General features: G+C 54.1%; 1 protein-coding gene across 2 annotated transcripts in view; it reads left to right on the top strand.

Annotated features, from left to right (window-relative positions):
• Positions 1-20,661, top strand: part of SKIC3 (SKI3 subunit of superkiller complex) — a 1,406,584-nt gene that overhangs the window by 1,141,155 nt on the left and 244,768 nt on the right. For both annotated transcript variants that reach the window (XM_085632495.1, XM_085632494.1), the window contains exon 37: positions 15,806-15,964. In XM_085632495.1, the coding sequence (XP_085488621.1) occupies positions 15,806-15,964 (159 nt within the window). The remainder of the gene's footprint in view (positions 1-15,805; positions 15,965-20,661) is intronic.

Below are 20,661 nucleotides of genomic sequence, written 5' to 3'. Positions count from 1 at the left end.
TCGACTTCGACTCCTGGTGCCGGTAGGAATGCCCGGGTTCAAGCCGTATGACGTCTGTCACCTACTGATGTCAGTTACCGCCCCCCACCATCGGTGTCTCTACTGTCTTGGGGCCGACCACGATGACAAGTCATGCTCCGACTGCCGGGCCTTGACCTCGAAAGCTAGGCTGGAGCGGTCCCACAAGCTCCTCGAGATCCAGCAGTCTGCTCCGCGCCGCTCAGGTCCCCGTCGAGGAGGAAGTCGAGGGACCTGTCGCGGAGCCGCAGTCATCACCGCTCGTCGGGTTCCAAGTCCTCGCACTCAGGTAAGTCGCGGCATGGCAAAAAAAACTCGAAGAAGCGACATTGCTCTTCTGACTCCCCTCACCCGCAGGAGTCTCATCCTGGGCTTCATGCGACTCCGGCAAGATTCTAGACTTCCTCGTAGCCGTGAGGACTGTAGGAGAGTAGGGTCTGCAATCCTATGATCACCCAGATATTTTGCTTTTTGCTTCATTGGTTTACGACTTTCCCTGGCTGTGGGCCTGCCAATCAGACCCACAGCCTAGCTGTTCTCTCTCGAAATTAACACACATGTACATTAGGTGCATCCACTAATTGGAACTGGGCCGCCTTATCAGTCCCTGTATCAGCATACCACAGGTATCCAGGGCATCGGTGTACCCAGGGCCTACCAGGGGCTGCAGCATGTATTATGCCACCCCTGGATGGCCGCCCAAATCTGACACAACTGGCTGCACGACAGCTGGGGCAAGGTGGTGTAATCACCCGTTGCTGTAGGTGTAGTATTCCTATACCTAACCCTAAAATGGACACATGGATTCCTATCAGTCACTCCTATGGCAGGCCTTATCAATCCTGAAGGCAGAGTGCGGAGAATCATGTGGGATGGTGCTCTGGCGCGAGCTGAGCCCGTCGACTGCTTGCGGAACCAAGTCCTAATAGCCGTTCCATGGTGACGCGTGCCAACTACCTTAAAATGCATTATAATCCTCGCGGTTACTTGCTAACTCTGGCATCGCATCACCCACACATGTCGAGTAAGGTGTCATACGAATTGGAATACGAACCCCTCGCCAATTCTGGCGACGGGGTTAGCATTCCCCCCTTTTAGAGGGGCACGACATGGAAGTAACCTTGAACCCCGGTTAAAGTTGACTCAAGCCACAGCATCACAAAATGGATGCTGCCACCAGACACAAGTCTGACCTCCTGCTGCTGGGAGACCTTCCAGCGAGGGGAGCTTGGACAAAGGGTTTCCTGTCGAGGGCGGTGTTAGCACCATCCCATACAGGGTTTGTGTATCCCAGGTAGGCAGGGCTGAAAGGAAGGTGATTGCAAGTGGCACCCCGGTGCTCACTGTGCATAGCCCGGCTCAAACCAGTTTCGGGGGCAACCCTGCCCCTGAGCTGGGGCGAAGCCGGACAAAGGATAGGGGTGTAACCACCCCCCTCCTGGCCCCACCCATAGGTAGGACCTAGTCACGGGCCAGCCCCTTTTCCTAGAATAAAGGTAGGAGCGAGTCCCCTTCCCAAATTGGATAATTCTGAATCTTGAACTACTTTCCACGAAAGGAACTCTTGACTATTTCTGAAGACTCTCCCTTGTGGCTAAGGAGTAGCCACCCTGCACCAGCAGGCACCACCTAAGCGCTTGCGGTTTGCTGTACGTCTCTCCCACGGATCAAGACTGCCCAGCTCGACGAGACCCGGGTTCCCTGCCATCTCTGACCTCTACCTACATCGTCAGCCCAGCTGAGATTCGTAGGTGTGATGAGACCTGCGGGACCGGCCATCTTCAGAACCTGCACGACGCTTATCTAGCACGCCCACCGAGGGACCCTCGAGTGAGTGCACCTAGGGTTTGAGAAGCCCTAACCCTGAGCGGCTCCAGCACCGAAGTCTGCCTCCCCAGCATCCACGAGATCTGCGTGGGGGCCCTTCTGCTCCTTGCTGCTCACCGCGTTGTCTGACCACTCGCCGACCGGCTTGTGGCCCTCTTCACGACACACCACGACAGTCTTTCATCACTGGTCTGGGTGCTCCAGACTGGCTCTTGCTCCCCTTCAACAGAGGAGTACCTCGGACCCTCCTGGTCCACTCCAGACGCCATCTTGACTCCACCGCGTGGGTTTGCCACTGCCAAGACCTGCTGCCCCACTCCTGGGCCCAGCATCATCGACAGCAGACACCTTCGTGGGACAGCTCGCCCTCCATCCTGGTCGCCGCCGCGCCTCCTGGTCCGAGGAACAGCCAAGTCCGACGTCATCCACTCACCTGGTCGAGGTGACTTCATCCGGTACCTTCCTGGTACCCACACGATCGCTGGCTAGCGGTTGAGAACTGAGTCCCCTCTGCTTTCAGGTTTCCTTCATCACCGATCCAGGCTTGGATCTCGCTGAACATCGACACTGGTCGCCTGCCAGCAACTTCTTCTTTCAGGCTCCTGAGACTACAACGAGGACTCCCGACATCTTGCTGAACCCCACGCAGCCGCAGCCTCTGGGCTAGGTAACTCGAGCATCTCGGTGCTCCATCGTAGGTTCACTCTACAAGTGTCCAGTTCCTTTTTCGTTTAGTCCCACTGATCCGATTCCTCCGGAATCAGTAACTTTAAACTTTCTAACCTCTCCCATTCCACTTGCAGTGTAAATGGTTTCGTGCCCTTCGGGCATTTGTGTAAATTGTGCAACCAGAAGTTTTTTCCTAAGAGTTTTGTATTGTGTTTATCTCCCTGACGCATAAAGAGCCAGGGTAGTCTTGTTATAAATAAATATCCTTTATTTTCATAACAACTTGTGTGGTGTCCTTTCACTTGGCGTTCAAGGGATATATGTGATGGTAAACAGCTGGCTTAACACGCCCTCTAGAGTTTAGCCTGAAGACTGCTCTTGTCCATGCTACTAGGATAGCTGGTCTATAAGGTTGACTTACAACCAATCATCAATAAGGGTCGTTTGGAATGATACACAGTGATCACTAGAATAGTGAGCACTACATATCAGGCCAACTTCTCACATTGGTGGCAGCGGTGGGATTTGAGCTTGCTGTTGTTTTACCACACACGTATCCTAAGAACATCAAGTTGAAAGATCACATAAGTACCCAGGTACATATAACTTAACTTAGAATACTCTGAGTTCTACTGAACCAGCTGCTGTAGTGTAACAGGGCTTAGCACACCCTGACTACAACTCTTAGCAAGGGATCAGTAGGTAAACACATAGTGTAGGTAGGTGCATCACTTACACCTCACTAGAAAGCATGTCGGTCCACGGAGAGTCTGCAGAGACTCCCTTAGTGGTCATTGACCCTCCACAGGTCATGTCACGATATGCAGCTCTTAGCTTCACGGAGATGAGACAGCTATGTGCCTCCAGGAAGCTAAACCAGGGTTCTAACCCTGCCATCACATTTCTGATAGGTCTCTTAGAGACTTACGATGCTAGGAGGTCCTCTAACACAGGCCCCCCTAATGCTGATGGGAACATGCCTCCCTTAGAGGGAACCCTTGGTGACCCTGACCTCGACCTCCATGGTGAGGAGGAAGAGGAAGAAGAGTTAGCAGGAGACGAGGCAGACGGAGGTCCCGTAGTAGTCAGTAGGCTCACAAGGACCAACTTAAGCAGGCATGAGAATGGAACTGGGGGAGCCCCGGGCCCACGCTCAAGCAGGCGTAACCTTGGGAACGGACGAGCTAGGTCTCTCTCGAGAGGCTCTAACAGATCTGTTTGAACACATGTTTCTCAGGCATCTTCTCAGAGAGGAATGACGTCCCCTCAGAGAAGGGAGCACGAAGCGAAGATGAGGGAAGTCAATCTGAGGATCGAGCGGGAAGAACTTGCCCTCGCCAAAGAAAGACTTGCCTTGGCCCGAGAGCAGAAATTGAGTGGGTTAGATCCCACTGGTGGCAGCATTCTCATTAGAGAGAAAGACAGGGGTATAGATACTAGACACCTGAGTAGAATAGTGCCCCCCTTTAAACAAGGGGACGACATCCACAAGTGGATAACTGCTTTGGAGAGGGCTTGCACTGTCCAGTGCGTCCCCCCAAGTCAGTGGGCAGCTATACTGTGGCTCTCCTTTGAAGGTAAAGGACGAGACAAGCTCCTCACTACGAGAGCTGAGGATGCTAACAACTACCAAGTCCTGAAGAATACACTGATTGATGGGTTCGGCTTAACCACCGAGCAGTACCGGGTGCTGTTCAGGGACACCCAGAAAATTCAGTCTCAGGATTGGACTGACTTTGTCGATTGTGCCACTAAGGCTTTAGAAGGTTGGTTGCTGGGTAGCAAGGTTACTGATTACACAGGATTGTACAATCTTATCATGAGAGAACAGATTTTAAACAACTGTCAGAATCAATTGTTGCATCAGCACCTTGTCGACTCGGAGCTGACCTCTCCCCAAGAATTGGGAAAGAAGGCAGACAGATGGGTCAGAACAAGGGTCAAGCAGAACCAGACTCAGAACCAGGGTGGTCAGAAGAAATCAGACCAAAAGGGTAGTAACAAGAACGAACAAAATGACCAGAAGTCTTCGACAAGCCCCCAACAAACCAAAGAGGGTGGGGGTCAGGCTTCACAGCAGAAAAAGAAGACTCCAGAAGGCCAGTCAAAAAGGTGGTGCCAATACTGTAAAAGTAAGACTCACTGGTTTAGTGAGTGCACCAAGAAAGGAGGGCAAACTCCTGGCACTGCAGCCCCTAAGGCACCTGCACCCCCTAGTACAGTCAGCAGTGGTAGTGCGCCTCCCAAGGCATTAGTTGGGTTAACCTTGGGAACTGAGGGGAGTGACGACTTAGTTGGCACGCTCACTCAGGCCGTCCTTGTCTGTACAGGGGATATGGATATGTCCCCTGATGCCAGTCCCAATACTTTGGGCAAATACAGGCAGACGCCTTTGATCAATGGAAAAGTGGCTCAGGCCTACAGGGACATTTGTGCCAGTGTAACCATGGTGACGCCTAACTTTGTGGACCCTGGACAGATCATGCTAGGTACCGATTACCTAGTGACCAATGCCAGCAATGTCACTACCAATCACAGTATGGCAGTTGTTGATTTCTCCTGGGGAGGGGTAAGTGGCCCGAAGAAAGTTGTGGTTAATTCAGACCTCCCCGTAGAAGGTCTGTTGGGCAATGATTTGGAAACGTCACAATGGTCAGAAGTGGAGCAGAGGACTCACATGGAAATGTTAGGCTTGCCAGCACATGTCCTTGCTGTGACCAGGTCACAGGCCAAAAGATGCCCCACTGAACAGGTGCTGGATCCTGGAAGAACGGACCAGACACCATCCAAGAAAAGGAGCAGTAAGGGTAAGGCCTCGCCTTCCCCCTTGCCCCAGGTCGTGGATCAAGTCTCTGAGGAGGCTGACCTTAAAGAACTAAGGGAAACTGAGCCAAAAGAGCTTGAACCTGGTCAGGTTGAGTTTCTGGGCTCAGGGGGACCCTCTAGGGAAGACCTGGGAAAGGCACAGTTAGACTGCCCCTCACTTGAACCCCTCAGACAGCAGGCTGCTGCTGAGGCTGCAGGGAACGCCACAGGTACCCACAAAGTGTACTGGGACGATGGACTCCTGTACTCCGAGGCAAGAGACCCCAAGCCTGGCGCGACCAGGAGGCTGGTCGTCCCCTTGTCTCTGAGAGGTTTCCTTCTCACCTTGGCCCACGAGATTCCCCTTGCAGGTCACTTAGGCCAGAATAAGACTTGGGACAGAATTGTTCCACACTTTCACTGGCCCCACATGTCCGAAGATACGAAGGAGTTTTGTCGCTCCTGTGTCACTTGCCAAGCCAGTGGTAAGTCAGGTGGCACGACAAAGGCCCCCCTCATACCACTGCCGGTGGTGGGGGTACCCTTTGAACGGGTGGGGATCGACATTGTCGGACCAATGGAACCCCAGACAGCATCAGGGCACACGTTTATACTGGTGGTGGTGGACCACGCCACCAGGTATCCTGAAGCTATTCCCCTTAGGACCACTAAAGGCCCTGTTGTGGCACGAGCCCTAGTTGGAGTGTTCTCCAGAGTGGGCTTCCCTAAGGAGGTTGTCTCTGACAGAGGTGCAAACTTCATGTCGGGATATCTGACTGCTATGTGGAAGGAGTGTGGTGTCAACTACAAATTCACCACACCCTATCACCCACAATGCAATGGGCTTGTTGAGAGATTCAACAGGACCCTAAAAGGGATGATTCATGGACTACCTGAAAAGCTTCGGCGGAGATGGGATGTCCTGATACCCTGCCTCTTGTTCGCCTACAGAGAGGTCCCGCAGAAGGGGGTTGGCTACAGCCCTTTTGAACTTCTGTTCGGACATCCTGTAAGGGGACCCCTTTGTTTGGTAAAGGAAGGATGGGAGAGACCTCTCAAAAAGCCGGCATCAAACATTGTGGACTATGTGCTCGGTCTCCGCTCGCGGATGGCTGAGTACATGGAAAAGGCATCTAAAAACCTTGAGGCGAGCCAAGAATTACAAAAAGCTTGGCACGACCAAAAGGCTATCCTGACTATGTATCAGCCTGGACAGAAGGTGTGGGTGCTGGAGCCAGTGGCCCCAGCAGCACTCAAAGACAAATGTTCTGGGCCCCACACAATCATTGAGCAAAAGGGAGAGGTCACCTACTTGGTAGACCTGGGAACTCCCCGGAGCCCCCACCAGGTGCTCCATGTAAACAGGCTCACGGCATATGTCGACAGGGAGGGCATGGGCTTGCTCATGGCCACAGATGAGGGACAGGAGGAGGAGAGTGACCCTCTCCCGGACCTGCTCTCTCAGAACCCTGACGATGGGTCAGTAGATGGTGTTGTCTTTTGTGGCAGCCTCTCTGGACATCAACAACAGGATTGTAAACAGGTTCTTCAATCCTTTCGACATATGTTCTCTCTGACACCCAGTCAGACCAATTGGTGTACCCATGAGGTCGACACTGGGGACAGTCTGCCCGTAAAGAGTAAAATCTATCGACAGCCTGATCATGTCAGAGACTTCATCAAGACAGAGGTGCAGAAAATGTTGGAGCTGGGAGTCATTGAGCCCTCGGACAGCCCCTGGGCTAGTCCAGTAGTTCTCGTGCCAAAACCTCACACCCAGGGCGGTAAGAAAGAGATGAGGTTTTGCGTGGACTACAGAGGCCTCAATGCAGTCACTAAGACTGACGCCCACCCGATACCAAGAGCAGATGAACTTATAGACCGGTTGGCTTCGGCCAACTACTTAAGTACATTTGACCTGACAGCTGGGTATTGGCAAATCAGGTTAGCTGAGGAGGCCAAGCCCAAAACAGCATTTTCTACCCCGGGTGGGCATTATCAGTTCGTGGTAATGCCCTTTGGTTTGAAAAATGCACCTGCCACCTTCCAAAGGCTGGTGAATCGAGTTCTCACTGGGTTGGACGACTTCTGTGCGGCGTATCTGGACGATATCGCTGTCTTTAGCTCCACCTGGGAGGATCACCTGGTCCACCTGAGGAAAGTGTTAGAGGCCCTGCAAAAGGCAGGCCTCACTATCAAGGCCACTAAGTGCCAGATAGGGCAGACACAGGTTGTATACCTGGGCCACCTTGTAGGTGGAGGCCAGGTTCAGCCATTGGAGAGCAAAATACAGGCCATCCAGGACTGGGCTCCTCCAACCACCCAGACTCAGGTTCGAGCTTTCTTGGGCCTGACTGGTTATTACCGGAAATTTGTCAGAAATTATGGATCCATTGTGACAAGTAAAAAGATGCCAAAAAAAGTTCAGTGGACAGCAAGCTGTCAAAAGGCATTCGATGACCTAAAGCAGGCCATGTGCACAGCGCCTATCCTAAAGAGTCCATACTACTCCAAAACATTCATTGTCCAAACAGACGCTTCGGAGTTGGGTGTGGGAGCTGTTCTATCTCAGCTGAATTTTGATGGTCATGACCAGCCCATAGCTTTTATTAGCAGGAGGCTGACCCCCAGAGAGAAGAATTGGTCAGCTATTGAGAGGGAGGCCTTTGCTGTGGTTTGGGCCCTGAAGAAGTTGAGGCCATACTTGTTTGGCACTCACTTCAAGATTCAGACCGACCATAAGCCCCTCTTGTGGCTAAATCAAATGAAGGGTGAAAACCCCAAACTACTTAGGTGGTCCATTTCCCTACAGGGGATGGACTTCACAGTGGAGCATAGACCTGGCACTGATCATGGCAATGCAGATGGGCTCTCCAGGTATTTCCACTTAGAGCAAGAAGACTCACCTGGTCAAGGTTAGCTTATTGTCCCAAAGTTTGGGGGGGGATTATGTAGGAGAGTAGGGTCTGCAATCCTATGATCACCCAGATTTTTTGCTTCATTGGTTTACGACTTTCCCTGGCTGTGGGCCTGCCAATCAGACCCACAGCCTAGCTGTTCTCTCTCGAAATGAACACACATGTACATTAGGTGCATCCACTAATTGGAACTGGGCCGCCTTATCAGTCCCTGTATCAGCATACCACAGGTATCCAGGGCATCGGTGTACCCAGGGCCTACCAGGGGCTGCAGCATGTATTATGCCACCCCTGGATGGCCGCCCAATTCTGACACAACTGGCTGTTCGACCGCTGGGGCAAGGTGGTGTAATCACCCGTTGCTGTAGGTGTAGTATTCCTATACCTAACCCTAAAATGGACACATGGATTCCTATCAGTCACTCCTATGGCAGGCCTTATCAATCCTGAAGGCAGAGTGCGGGGAATCATGTGGGATGGTGCTCTGGCGCGAGCTGAGCCCGTCGACGGCTTGCGGAACCAAGTCCTAATAGCCGTTCCATGGTGACGCGTGCCAACTACCTTAAAATGCATTATAATCCTCGCGGTTACTTGCTAACTCTGGCATCGCATCACCCACACATGTCGAGTAAGGTGTCATACGAATTGGAATACGAACCCCTCGCCAATTCTGGCGACGGGGTTAGCATTCCCCCCTTTTAGAGGGGCACGATATGGAAGTAACCTTGAACCCCGGTTAAAGTTGACTCAAGCCTCAGCATCACAAAATGGATGCTGCCACCAGACACAAGTCTGACCTCCTGCTGCTGGGAGACTTTCCAGCGAGGGGAGCTTGGACAAAGGGTTTCCTGTCGAGGGCGGTATTAGCACCATCCCAGACAGGGTTTGTGTATCCCAGGTAGGCAGGGCTGAAAGGAAGGTGATTGCAAGTGGCACCCCGGTGCTCACTGTGCATAGCCCGGCTCAAACCAGTTTCGGGGGCAACCCTGCCCCTGAGCTGGGGCGAAGCCGGACAAAGGATAGGGGTGTAACCACCCCCCTCCTGGCCCCACCCATAGGTAGGACCTAGTCACGGGCCAGCCCCTTTTCCTAGAATAAAGGTAGGAGCGAGTCCCCTTCCCAAATTGGATAATTCTGAATCTTGAACTACTTTCCACGAAAGGAACTCTTGACTATTTCTGAAGACTCTCCCTTGTGGCTAAGGAGTAGCCACCCTGCACCAGCAGGCACCACCTAAACGCTTGCGGTTTGCTGTACGTCTCTCCCACGGATCAAGACTGCCCAGCTCGACGAGACCCGGGTTCCCTGCCATCTCTGACCTCTACCTACATCGTCAGCCCAGCTGAGATTCGTAGGTGTGACGAGACCTTCGGGACCGGCCATCTTCAGAACCTGCACGACGCTTATCTAGCACGCCCACCGAGGGACCCTCGAGTGAGTGCACCTAGGGTTTGAGAAGCCCTAACCCTGAGCGGCTCCAGCACCGAAGTCTGCCTCCCCAGCATCCACGAGATCTGCGTGGGGGCCCTTCTGCTCCTTGCTGCTCACCGCGTTGTCTGACCACTCGCCGACCGGCTTGTGGCCCTCTTCACGACGCACCACGACAGTCTTTCCTCACTGGTCTGGGTGCTCCAGACTGGCTCTTGCTCCCCTTCAACAGAGGAGTACCTCGGACCCTCCTGGTCCACTCCAGACGCCATCTTGACTCCACCGCGTGGGTTTGCCACTGCCAAGACCTGCTGCCCCACTTCTGGGCCCAGCATCATCGACAGCAGACACCTTTGTGGGACAGCTCGCCCTCCATCCTGGTCGCCGCCGCGCCTCCAAGTCCGACGGCATCCACTCACCTGGTCGAGGTGACTTCATCCCGTACCTTCCTGGTACCCACACGATCGCTGGCTAGCGGTTGAGAACTGAGTCCCCTCTGCTTTCAGGTTTCCTTCATCACCGATCCAGGCTTGGATCTCGCTGAACATCGACACTGGTCGCCTGCCAGCAACTTCTTCTTTCAGGCTCCTGAGACTACAACGAGGACTCCCGACATCTTGCTGAACCCCACGCAGCCGCAGCCTCTGGGCTAGGTAACTCGAGCATCTCGGTGCTCCATCGTAGGTTCACTCTACAAGTGTCCAGTTCCTTTTTCGTTTAGTCCCACTGATCGGATTCCTCCGGAATCAGTAACTTTAGACTCTCTAACCTCTCCCATTCCACTTGCAGTGTAAATGGTTTCGTGCCCTTCGGGCATTTGTGTAAATTGTGCAACCAGAAGTATTTTCCTAAGAGGTTTGTATTGTGCTTATCTCCCTGACGCATAAAGAGCCAGGGTAGTCTTGTTATAAATAAATATCCTTTATTTTCATAACAACTTGTGTGGTGTCCATTCACTTGGCGTTCAAGGGATATATGTGATGGTAAACAGCTGGCTTAACACGCCCTCTAGAGTTTAGCCTGAAGACTGCTCTTGTCCACGCTACTAGGATAGCTGGTCTATAAGGTTGACTTACAACCAATCATCAATAAGGGTCGTTTGGAATGATACACAGTGATCACTAGAATAGTGAGCACTACATATCAGGCCAACTTCTCACAAGGACTCTTCCTGCCGTCGTGCCTCTGGGTCCCGCAGGTCCGACTGGGGGTCCTAGCGAGCCGGCGGCTTCGGCGCCGTCGTCGACTTCGGTCCCGACGCGGCAGGCCCCCGTGGGATCCAGGCCTGGATCCCGGTCAATGCCAGTTGACCTCACCACTCCTCCGCTGGTGCCGACCCCCATGGTGTCGCTCCCGGCGCCGTCATCGGACGACGATGTCCCTGGTCTCAGCCCCGGTCCGGGTCCAGCATCAGAGCGGCGCCACTCGGCTGCGTCGATGGGGGAGCCTTTCGCCTATGACCCGGCTCTGTCATTTCTGCCTGATTATCAGGACAGGGATGAAGGGGAAGACTGGGAGGGGTCTGAGGACCCTCTGGCACAGCAGTGCCAGTTAAGTCAGGACTGGGCAGATGAGCTGGGGGAGGCCAGTGGTCTAGACACTTCACCTGACACTGGTTTCGTCTCTCCTCCTTCCGTGGCTACGGAGGAGGGCGCTACTTATGCTGTGGTGCTGCGCAAGGTGGCCAAGGCCTTGCGCCTGGAGCTCCCTGCAGCGGCCGTGAGGACTAACCTCCTCACTGAGGTGCTTCAACCGCCAGTAAGCTCTTCGGAGCCTCTGCTGCAGTTTAATGAGGCCCTCACCGACGTTCTGATGGGCACTTGGTCCAAGCCCGCCACAGTCTCTCCTGTGGATCGGAACGTGGCCCGGCGCCACCGCCCAGCTCCGGGCGTTCCCTTCTTTCTGTCCATACACCCCACCCCTGAGAGTCTGGTTATCCAGGCCTCCACGTCCCAAACCGCCTTCCCGTCCGCTCCTCCAGACCGGGAACACAAAACGATGGAACAGTTTGGCAATAAACTGTTTTCCTCACTCAGTCTTGGGTTGCGGTCCATTAATACCGCATGCCTTTTGGACCGTTACACCCACTCTCTGTGGGATACGGTGGCGGACGTGCAGCCCCAGTGTCCAAAGGAGGCCAGGACACGGCTCGCCCAGGCTCTTGCTGAGGGGCGTGATGCAGCGCGGTATTCCTTTAGGTGGGCAGAGCGATTGCAACAACGGTGGCGTATCGTCGTCACGCCTGGCTGAGGTCCACGAACTTTTCAGGGGATGTCCAGCGCACTCTCATGGACATGCCCTTTGATAGCCGTCGCCTTTTTGGCGACAAAGCAGATAGCGCACTGGAGCGCTTTAAGGACACCAGGGCTACGGCCAAGTCCTTGGGTCTGTCGGCCCAGCGCCAGCAAACTTCTGCTTTGCGCCCCTTTCGTGGCCAAGGAAGGGTCGCCCCCGCATGTTCGTCCAGCCACAGGCCGAAGAGCCAGCCTCAACGCGGATGTGGATTCCGCCGTGGCGGAGCAGGGGGACAGAGAGACGGTCAGTCCACATCCGGTCCCGCAGCATCTGCCTCAAAGTCTTCCTAGTCTGTGCTTTTAGGCCGATTCCACGCCAGTGGGAGGCACTTCGGACAGGTGGGTGCTGCAAATCGTCCAAAGAGGCTACTCCCTCCCCTTCGAGGCGACCCCTCCAGCCATGCCTCCGCAGTACCACCGCATGTGGGGGGGATCACCTGCAACTATTACAGGAGGAAGTTACGGCCCTCTTGGCCAAGGGGGCCATCGAGCGCGTTCCTGGCCCAGAAGTAGGATGGGGTTGTTACTCCCACTACTTTCTGGTTCCCAAGAAGGGCAAAGGGGGCCTACGCCCTATCTTGGACCTCAGGAGCGTCAACGCCTTCCTCCGGAGAGGAGAAGTTCAAGATGCTGACATTAGCTCAGGTTCTGGCTGCCCTAGACCCTGGAGACTGGATGGTAGCTTTGGACTTGCAGGACGCTTACTTCCACATCCCCATCCTGCCGGCCCACCAGCATTGCCTGCGGTTCACGATAGGCCACGACCACTTTCAGTTTACCGTGCTCCCCTTTGGCCTCACCAGTGCCCCTCGGGTGTTCACGAAAGTGATGGCCGTGGTCGCAGCTCATCTGCGCTGATTAGGGGTTCCAGTATTCTCCTATCTCGACGACTGGTTGTTGAAGGCGGGCTCGCCCTGAACAGTTGTCTCTCACTTCCAGACTGCGGCCGACCTCCTGCATTCGCTGGGGTTCTCCATCAACGTGCCGAAGTCACATCTGAGTCCCTCCCAGAAGCTCCTCTTTATCGGAGGGATTCTGGACTTGGCGCAGTTTCGGGTCTATCCTCCCAAACAGCGGGTTCGGGATATTCAGGCTCTGATTCCGATGTTTCAGCCTTTATCCCGAGTTTCGGTCAGGATGGCCCTACGGCTGCTGGGCCTGATGGCCTCCTGCATCCTGCTGGTACATCACGCCAGGTGGTGGATGCGGGCTCTGCACTGGGACCTGAAGTTCCAGTGGACTCAACATCAGGGCGACCTGTCCGACCACGTCCTGATCTCGGAGGGCCCTGCAAGACAATTGCAGTGGTGGCTCACGGACCACGATTGGGTCGGTGGCAGATCCCTCTCACTACCCCAACCGGAGCATGTAGTGGTGACGGATGCGTCCCTCCTGGGATGGGGGGGGCACATGGGAGAGGCGGAGATCAGAGGCCTCTGGTCTCCGGCGGAGTCCCGGCTCCATTTCAACCTATTGGAGCTGCGGGTGATCCGGCTTGCACAGAAGGCATTCCTTCCCTCTGTCCGGGGAAGTGTAGTGCAGGTGTTCACGGACAACACCACCGCCATGTGGTATTGCAACAAACAGGGCGGGGCGGGGTGGGGTTGTGGACCCTTTGTCAGGAGGCTCTGCGCCTCTGGACATGGCTGGAACATCAGGGCATCACCCTGGTGGTTCAACACCTGGCGGGCTCTCTGAACGCCAGGGCGGACAAACTCAGCCATCGATGCATGATGGATCACGAGTGGCGTCTGAACTCGGACGTTGGGCAAGGTCTCTTTCGGCAGTGGAGAGAGCCTTGGTTAGATCTATTCGCCACCGAAGAGAACGCACAATGTTATCAGTTCTGCGCGTTGGAATTTCCAAGGCGGCACTAGCTCGGAGACGCTTTTTGTCGCGAGTGGAGTTGCGGTCTGTTATACACCTTTCCGCCTATACCACTTCTGCCCAGAGTGCTGAAGAAGATCAGGCGCGACCGGGCCCAAGTCATCCTTGTGGCTCTGGATTGGGCACGAAGATACTGGTATCCCGAGCTACTCAGACTGTCAATCGATCCCCCAATTCGACTGCCTCTTCAGGAGGACCTTCTGTCGAAGCAGCAGGGTACGGTCCTACACCCGAACCTGTCCAGCCTCCACCACCATGCGTGGAGATTGAGCGGCGGCAGTTGATGCCATTTGACTTGCCTCCTGAAGTCTGTGATGTCATTCTGGCAGCCAGGCGTCCTTCCACTAAAACTGTGTACGTCTGCAGGGGTAACAAATTTGTGGCATGGTGCACAGCAAAGGCTGTGGATCCCCTTTCTGCCCCTCTTTCTTCTTTCCCTGGCCCAGCAGGGCTCTGCTCTGGGCACCATCAAGGGATATTTTTCAGCTGTTTCAGCCTTCTTGAGGCTTCCTGATCAGCCTTCTCTTTTCAAGTTCCCTGTTGTCAATTGATTCTTGAAAGGCATTACTCGCATGTTTCCTCCTGTTTCCTTTGTAATGCCTCAGTGGGACTTGAATCTGGTGTTAACTTATCTTACGTGCGCTCCTTTTGAGCCACTTCATAACTGTCCTTTTCGTCTTCTGACTCTCAAGGCTGCTTTCCTGGTTGCCATCACCTCTGCCAGAAGAGTGAGTGAGCGAGCTCCAGGCTCTTTCTTCTAAACCTCCTTGCCTCTCTGTCCATCAGGACAAGGTTGTTCTGAGGACTCGCCCTTCTTTTCTTACTAAGGTGGTTACTGCCTTTCACATCGGGCAGGTCGTTACCTTACCCAGCATCTTTCCGCCTCCACATCCCTCAAAAGAGGAAGAGAGGCTCCACCGTCTGGACCCAAAATGTGCGCTCTCCTTTTATCTGGATCGCACAAAACAGTTCCGGGTGGACGACCAACTCTTCGCTGGCTACGTGGGCGCTAACAAGGGGCGAGCAGTGCACAAGCGAACCATCTCTCGGTGGGTCGTTTTGCGCATTAAGGTCTGTTATTCCTTGGCTAAGAAGGATCCTCCTGTGGGGCTGAGGGCCCATTCCACTCTGGCCACAGTGGCTACTACTGCCTTGGGATGGGGAGTCCCTCTGCAGGACATTTGTCAGGCAGCTACGTGGGCCTCGCTGCACACGTTTGCCGAGCATTACTGCCTGGACAGCCAAGTCTGGAGAGACAGATTCTTTGGCCGTTCTGTTCTCCAGGACTTCCTGGTGTGATCTTGTTCTCAGACCCACCACCGGGGTTGGTATTGCTGGGGTATCTATTCTAAGGTAAGGAACCTAACTAACGTGTTTCTTTCAGATGAACAAGTTACTTACCTTCGGTAACGCTATATCTGTAAGAAACATTAGTTAGTTAGATTCCTTACCGCCCCACCCATCCTCCCCGTTCTGCGAACCGATATCTAGGGTTAAGGTCATCCCTTTCAGGGCCCTAGTTTCAAGGCACCAGTGTCGGTTTCTTGCATGGCTCTGCGTTCCAGGCGCGGAAAGATATGTACAGAACTGACGTCCGCGTGTGAGGGCGGCGTCCAAGTACTCCGACGTCGTCCCGGCGATCACGCCGCCGCCGCAGAAGACACCTACCGACGTGCAGGGGTACTGCTGACGAAAAATCTTTCCGGATCCAGCCTGACGCCTGGGGATATTCTAAGGTAGGGAATCTAACTAACTAATGTTTCTTACAGATATATAGTTACCGAAGGTAAGTAACTTGTTCAATAGATGTTTTCAGTGGAAATGATTTGTTTGCATATGAGTCAACCTATACATTTTTTAAAATGTTTCTACGAAAATATCTATTCTTTTTTTGTTATTGTTTGAATTGGGTCTATTTTATAGTCAAAGTTGTAAGCAATTATATGTTTTCATTTTCAGTCGTTGAAATCGTTCCCTGATCAGCCAGCAGTGTTCCTGCTTTTGAGGCAAGTCCAGTGTAAACAGCTGTTGGTCTCACAGAAACCATTACTGGAAACCATCTTGGAAGAGCTGAAAAAAACAGTTGTATCAAATTTCAATAATATAACAGCTTGGCATGTAAGGGTGACTTTTATATTTCTGTGTGATTGTTTTGAATATGACCACGCAATGTAATTATCTATTTTTACTGAAATATAAATAAATGTGCATTGTTTGATAGATCTGCCCATGGTGGCGTTCAGTGCAGTAATCAAATGTGTCTTCTATACGAGAACACTGGAATTGTTGCCTGTGGCATTGCTTACTTAAGAGAAATCCTTGTATATGATGTTGGATCCATGGAGTCAACTCACTTATTTCACGTTTACCACTAAATATTGGTACCCTGTAGTTGAACACAAAATGTAATCACCTCCCTTTAGGTTTGTGAGGCAATCTTCTGCATCATTGTCTTGTTTTAAACCATCACTCACAGCATTATATCATTTCTGCACCTGATATTTCTTAGTCAATTTCTTATCTGAAAGAGACACGTTAGTGATAGATTCCTTACCTTAGAATATCCCCAGGCATCAGGCTGAAACCGGAAAGTTTTGCTAGCAGTACTCCTGCGCGTCAGTAGGTGGTGTCCTGCAGCTCCGCGTCCATCGCTGGTGTCGTAAGCGCAGAGATGACGTCACGGAGACTACTTAGGCGCCACCCATGCGCACTGACGCCAGTTCTTTCTTTTTCCATGCCAGCAAGCGCAGATCTGGATAGAGCACATACCTTGGTCACTTTTTGACTACTCTTTTGAGACTTTGTCTCCCCTTGTTTCTCCTGGTGCACGTAGGGATGCCTGGATTTAAGTCTTGTGGGGCCTGCCGTTGCAATATGTCGGTGGCGGATCCCCACGATGTTTGCCTCTACTGCCTGCAGACCGACCACGACTCCCGGTCCTGTCGGGCCAAGGCCCGAAGGCCTTGAGGGAGCGGCGCCGGAAACTACTGAAGGTCCGGCATTCGTCCCAGCGCCGTTCCAGGTCCAGCGACTGTTCCCGGGACAACTCGCGGGGTCGCAGTAGTCTCTCCTCGGGCTCCAAGTCTTCGCCCTTGGATTCTGGTAAGCGACGACATACAAAGAAGCCGAAGAAGCGTGTTCGCTCTCCAACGTCCCCCCGTCGGTCCTCGGATGCGGACGAGGGGGACAGGGGTTCGGCCCCTGCGGCTCCTTTGGAGCCTGGGAGTCCCGCCTTACCCGGGTCTGTCGGCGACTCCTGAACAGGTGCAAGAATTTCTTGCCTCCATGGATTGCCTGTTTAGGCCTCGGTCTCCCGCCGGCACGCCTTTGGGCCCCGCGGTTCCGTGTCCAAATCCTGTTGGGCAGTCGGCACCGCCGGCGGATCCAGCTTAGGCGCCACAGAATCCTACGCCGTTGGCCCCGGCGCCACGAGGTCCGGCGCTTCCGGCTCCGGCCCCATCGCCGCCTCCGTCGCTGCAGTGGGTGCCGTTCGTTCCGCCCTTGCCCCTGTTCCAGTACCATTTTGTTCCTGCCTGGGATCTGCTTTGGGAGACTGCACCGGCCCGACCCCGGGTTTCCGACACCGTATTTCCCTTCCCCGGCTCCGGCTCTACCGCTGCGGCCGGTTCCTCCTGCAACGGAGGGGGAGGATGACTGGGAGGGGTCCGACGACCCTCTTGCCTATCAGTGTGACACCGAGCAGGACAGGGTGGACGATCTGGAGGATGCCGGCGACCTCGATGTCTCTTCTGACCCGGGGTTTGCCTCTCCCCCGCCTACAATGGAGGAGCACGCTTCCTACACGATGGTGCTCCGTCGGGCTGCTGAGGTCCTCAACCTCAATCTTCCTACGGTCAAAACTAATCTCCTCACTGAGGTGCTCCAGACAGCATCTACTTCATCGGAGCCGCTGCTTCCCTTCAACGACGCCCTCACGACGTACTGTTGGGCACTTGATTGCGGCCGGCCACGGGGGCCCCTGTGGATAAGAATGTCGCCAGGCGTCACCGCCTGCCGCCTGGTGACCTCGCATTTCTGACCACTCATCCCATGCCTGAGAGTCTGGTCATCCAAGCCTTGACGTCGTAGAGTGCCTTTCCCGCGGCTCCGCCAGATAAGGATTCTAAGAAACTGGAACAGTTCGGTAAGCGGTTGTTCTCTTCGTCCAACTTGGGGCTGCGGTCGGTGAACAGCGCCTGCTTATTGGGCTGCTATTCCCACGCGGTGTGGGATACGGTTTCTCAGGTGTTACCTCAGTGTCCTGAGGCAGTCCATGCTGTGCTTTCCCAGGCGGTTGCTGAGGGTAAGGATGCGGCTAAGTTCGCCATTCGGTGTGGTTTGGACACCGCTGACTCGCTGGGCAGGGTGATTTCTACGACTGTGGCGCTGCGTCACCACGCCTGATTGCGATCTACTGAGTTCTCGCCTGATGTCCAGAGCTCGCTCATGGACATGCCCTTTGATGGCACTCGCCTTTTGGCGATAAGGCCGACAGGGCACTGGAGCGTTTTATGGACTCGCGGGCCACAGCCAAGTCCTTGGGTCTTTCCACGAAGAGCCCAGCCACTCCTGGTTTTTCGTTCCTTTCATGGCCAAGGCAGGGGCTCCCAGGCACGTTCCTTCATGAAGCCTGTGCAGAACCAGCCTCCGCGCGGACGCGGCTTCCGCAGGTGCGGCTCTGGGAATCAATGTGGGAGGCAGTCTCACCTCCGCCCCCGCTGCTTCTACCCCCAAACCTTCCTAATCCGAGCTTTGTGGAGCACCCCATGCCAGTGGGTGGCAGGATTCGCCATCACCTCCCCCACTGGCACGCTGTCACATCGGACAAGTGGGTGCTGCAGTTCATCCGCAAGGGTTACTCCCTTCCCTTTCAGTCCACCCCTCTAGCCATGCCACCTCGGTACCACCGCATGTCGGGGGAACACTTGGCGACTCTCCAGCAGGAAGTTGCGGCCCTCTTGAGCAAAGTGGGCCATTGAGTGCGTTCCTGGGCCAGAAGTAGTGAGTGGTTGTTATTCCCACTACTTTCTGGTCCCCAAGAAGGACAAAGGAGGTGTGTATGTATGTGTGTGTGTGTCTATGTGTCTTGTAACTCGACTCTGGAGACTGGATGGTAGCGTTGGACTTGCAGGACGCATATTTTCACATCGTCGTCCTGCCGGCCTACCAGCGTTACCTGTGGTTCACGGTAGGCCGGGAGCATTTTCAGTTTGCCGTGCTCCCCTTCTGGCTTACCAGCTCCCCTCGGGTGTTCACGAAAGTGATGGGGGTAGTCGCGGCTCATCTGCTCATGTCAGGGGTGTCAGTCTTCCCTTACCTCGACGACTGGTTGATGAAGGCCGGCCCGCCCCAGGCAGTCGTCAACCATCTTCAGACTACGGCCGACCTCCTGCATTTGCTGGGGTTCGCCATCAACGTGCCAAAGTCGCACCTGAGTCCCTCTCAGAAGCTCCCCTTCATCGGAGCGGTTCTGGATTCGACGCTGTTTCGGGTTTATCCTCCTGAGCAGCGAGTCCGGGATATTCAGGCTATGATTCCGATCTTTCAGCCTCTATCCTGGGTTTCAGTAAGGATGACCCTCCGGCTCCTGGGCCTGATGGCCTCCTGCTGGTGCCACATTCCAGATGGCATATGCGGGCTCTGCAGTGGGACCTAAAGTTACAGTGGGCACAGCATCAGGGCAACCTGTCCGATCATGTCCAGATCTCGGAGGGCACTGCACGACAATTGCAGTGGTGGCTCACGAATCGCGATTGGGTCAATGGCAGATCCCTCTCCCTTCCCCAACCGGACCACACAGTGGTGACGGATGCATCCCTCCTGGGATGGGGAGGCCACTTGGGAGAGGCGGAGATCAGAGGCCTCTGGTCTCCGGCGGAGTCCCGGCTCCATATGAACCTTTTGGAGCTTCGATCGATCCGACTTGCACTGAAGGCATTCCTTCCCTCTGTCCGGGGAAGTGTGGTGCAGATGTTCGCGGACAACACTGTAGGAGTGTAGGGTCTGCTTTCTATGTTCACCCCCACTTTTTGCTTTTGCTTCATAGGTTAGATGTGGCTGTGGGCCTGCTAATCAGACCCACAGCCCAGCTGTTCTCTCTCTAAATTCACACTATGTACTTTAGGTACATAACCCAATTGGTAAGGATCACCTTTTAGGGCCCTGTACAGTGTACCTTAGGTACCCAGGGCATAGGTGTACCCTAGACCTACCAGGGGCTGCAGCATGTATTATGCCACCCCTGGCTGGCCTTCCATTACGACACAACTGGCTGATCACTCAGCTGGGGCAAGGTCGTGTAATCACTCCTTGCTTAGGTGTAGTATTCCTATACCTATCTTATATATAGACACATGTGTACCTATCAGCCACTCCTATGGCAGGCCTTAACAATCCTGAAGGCAGAGTGCTTGGTAACATGTGAGATGGTGCTCTAGCATGAGCTGAGCCTGTCTGCAGCTTTCGGAACCATGTCCTTATAGCTGTTCTATGATATCGCCTACCATATACTCTTAAATTGCCTTATAATCCTCGCGGTTATGGTAACTATGGTTTGGCTTTATCAAAACATGTCGTGTAAGGTGTCTAACACTTTGGAATACTACCCCCACACCGTTTCTGGCAATGAGGATAGTATTCCTCCCTTCTAGAGGGAGAAGACATGTTGAAGACCTACTACCCGGTTAAAGTTAACCAGAGCCCCCGTGTCACAAAATGGACGCTGCTGCCACAGACACAAGTCTGACCTCCTGCTGCTGGGAGTCCTTCCAGCGAGGGAGGCTTGGACAATAGGTTTCCTGCCTTGGGAGGTGCTA

This window comes from Triturus cristatus, chromosome 2_1 (assembly GCF_964204655.1).
Source record: "Triturus cristatus chromosome 2_1, aTriCri1.1, whole genome shotgun sequence".
Taxonomy (NCBI): Eukaryota; Metazoa; Chordata; class Amphibia; order Caudata; family Salamandridae; genus Triturus; species Triturus cristatus.
The sequence above is the reverse complement of the archived record's forward strand: the minus strand, read 5'-3'. Positions and strand labels throughout refer to the sequence as shown.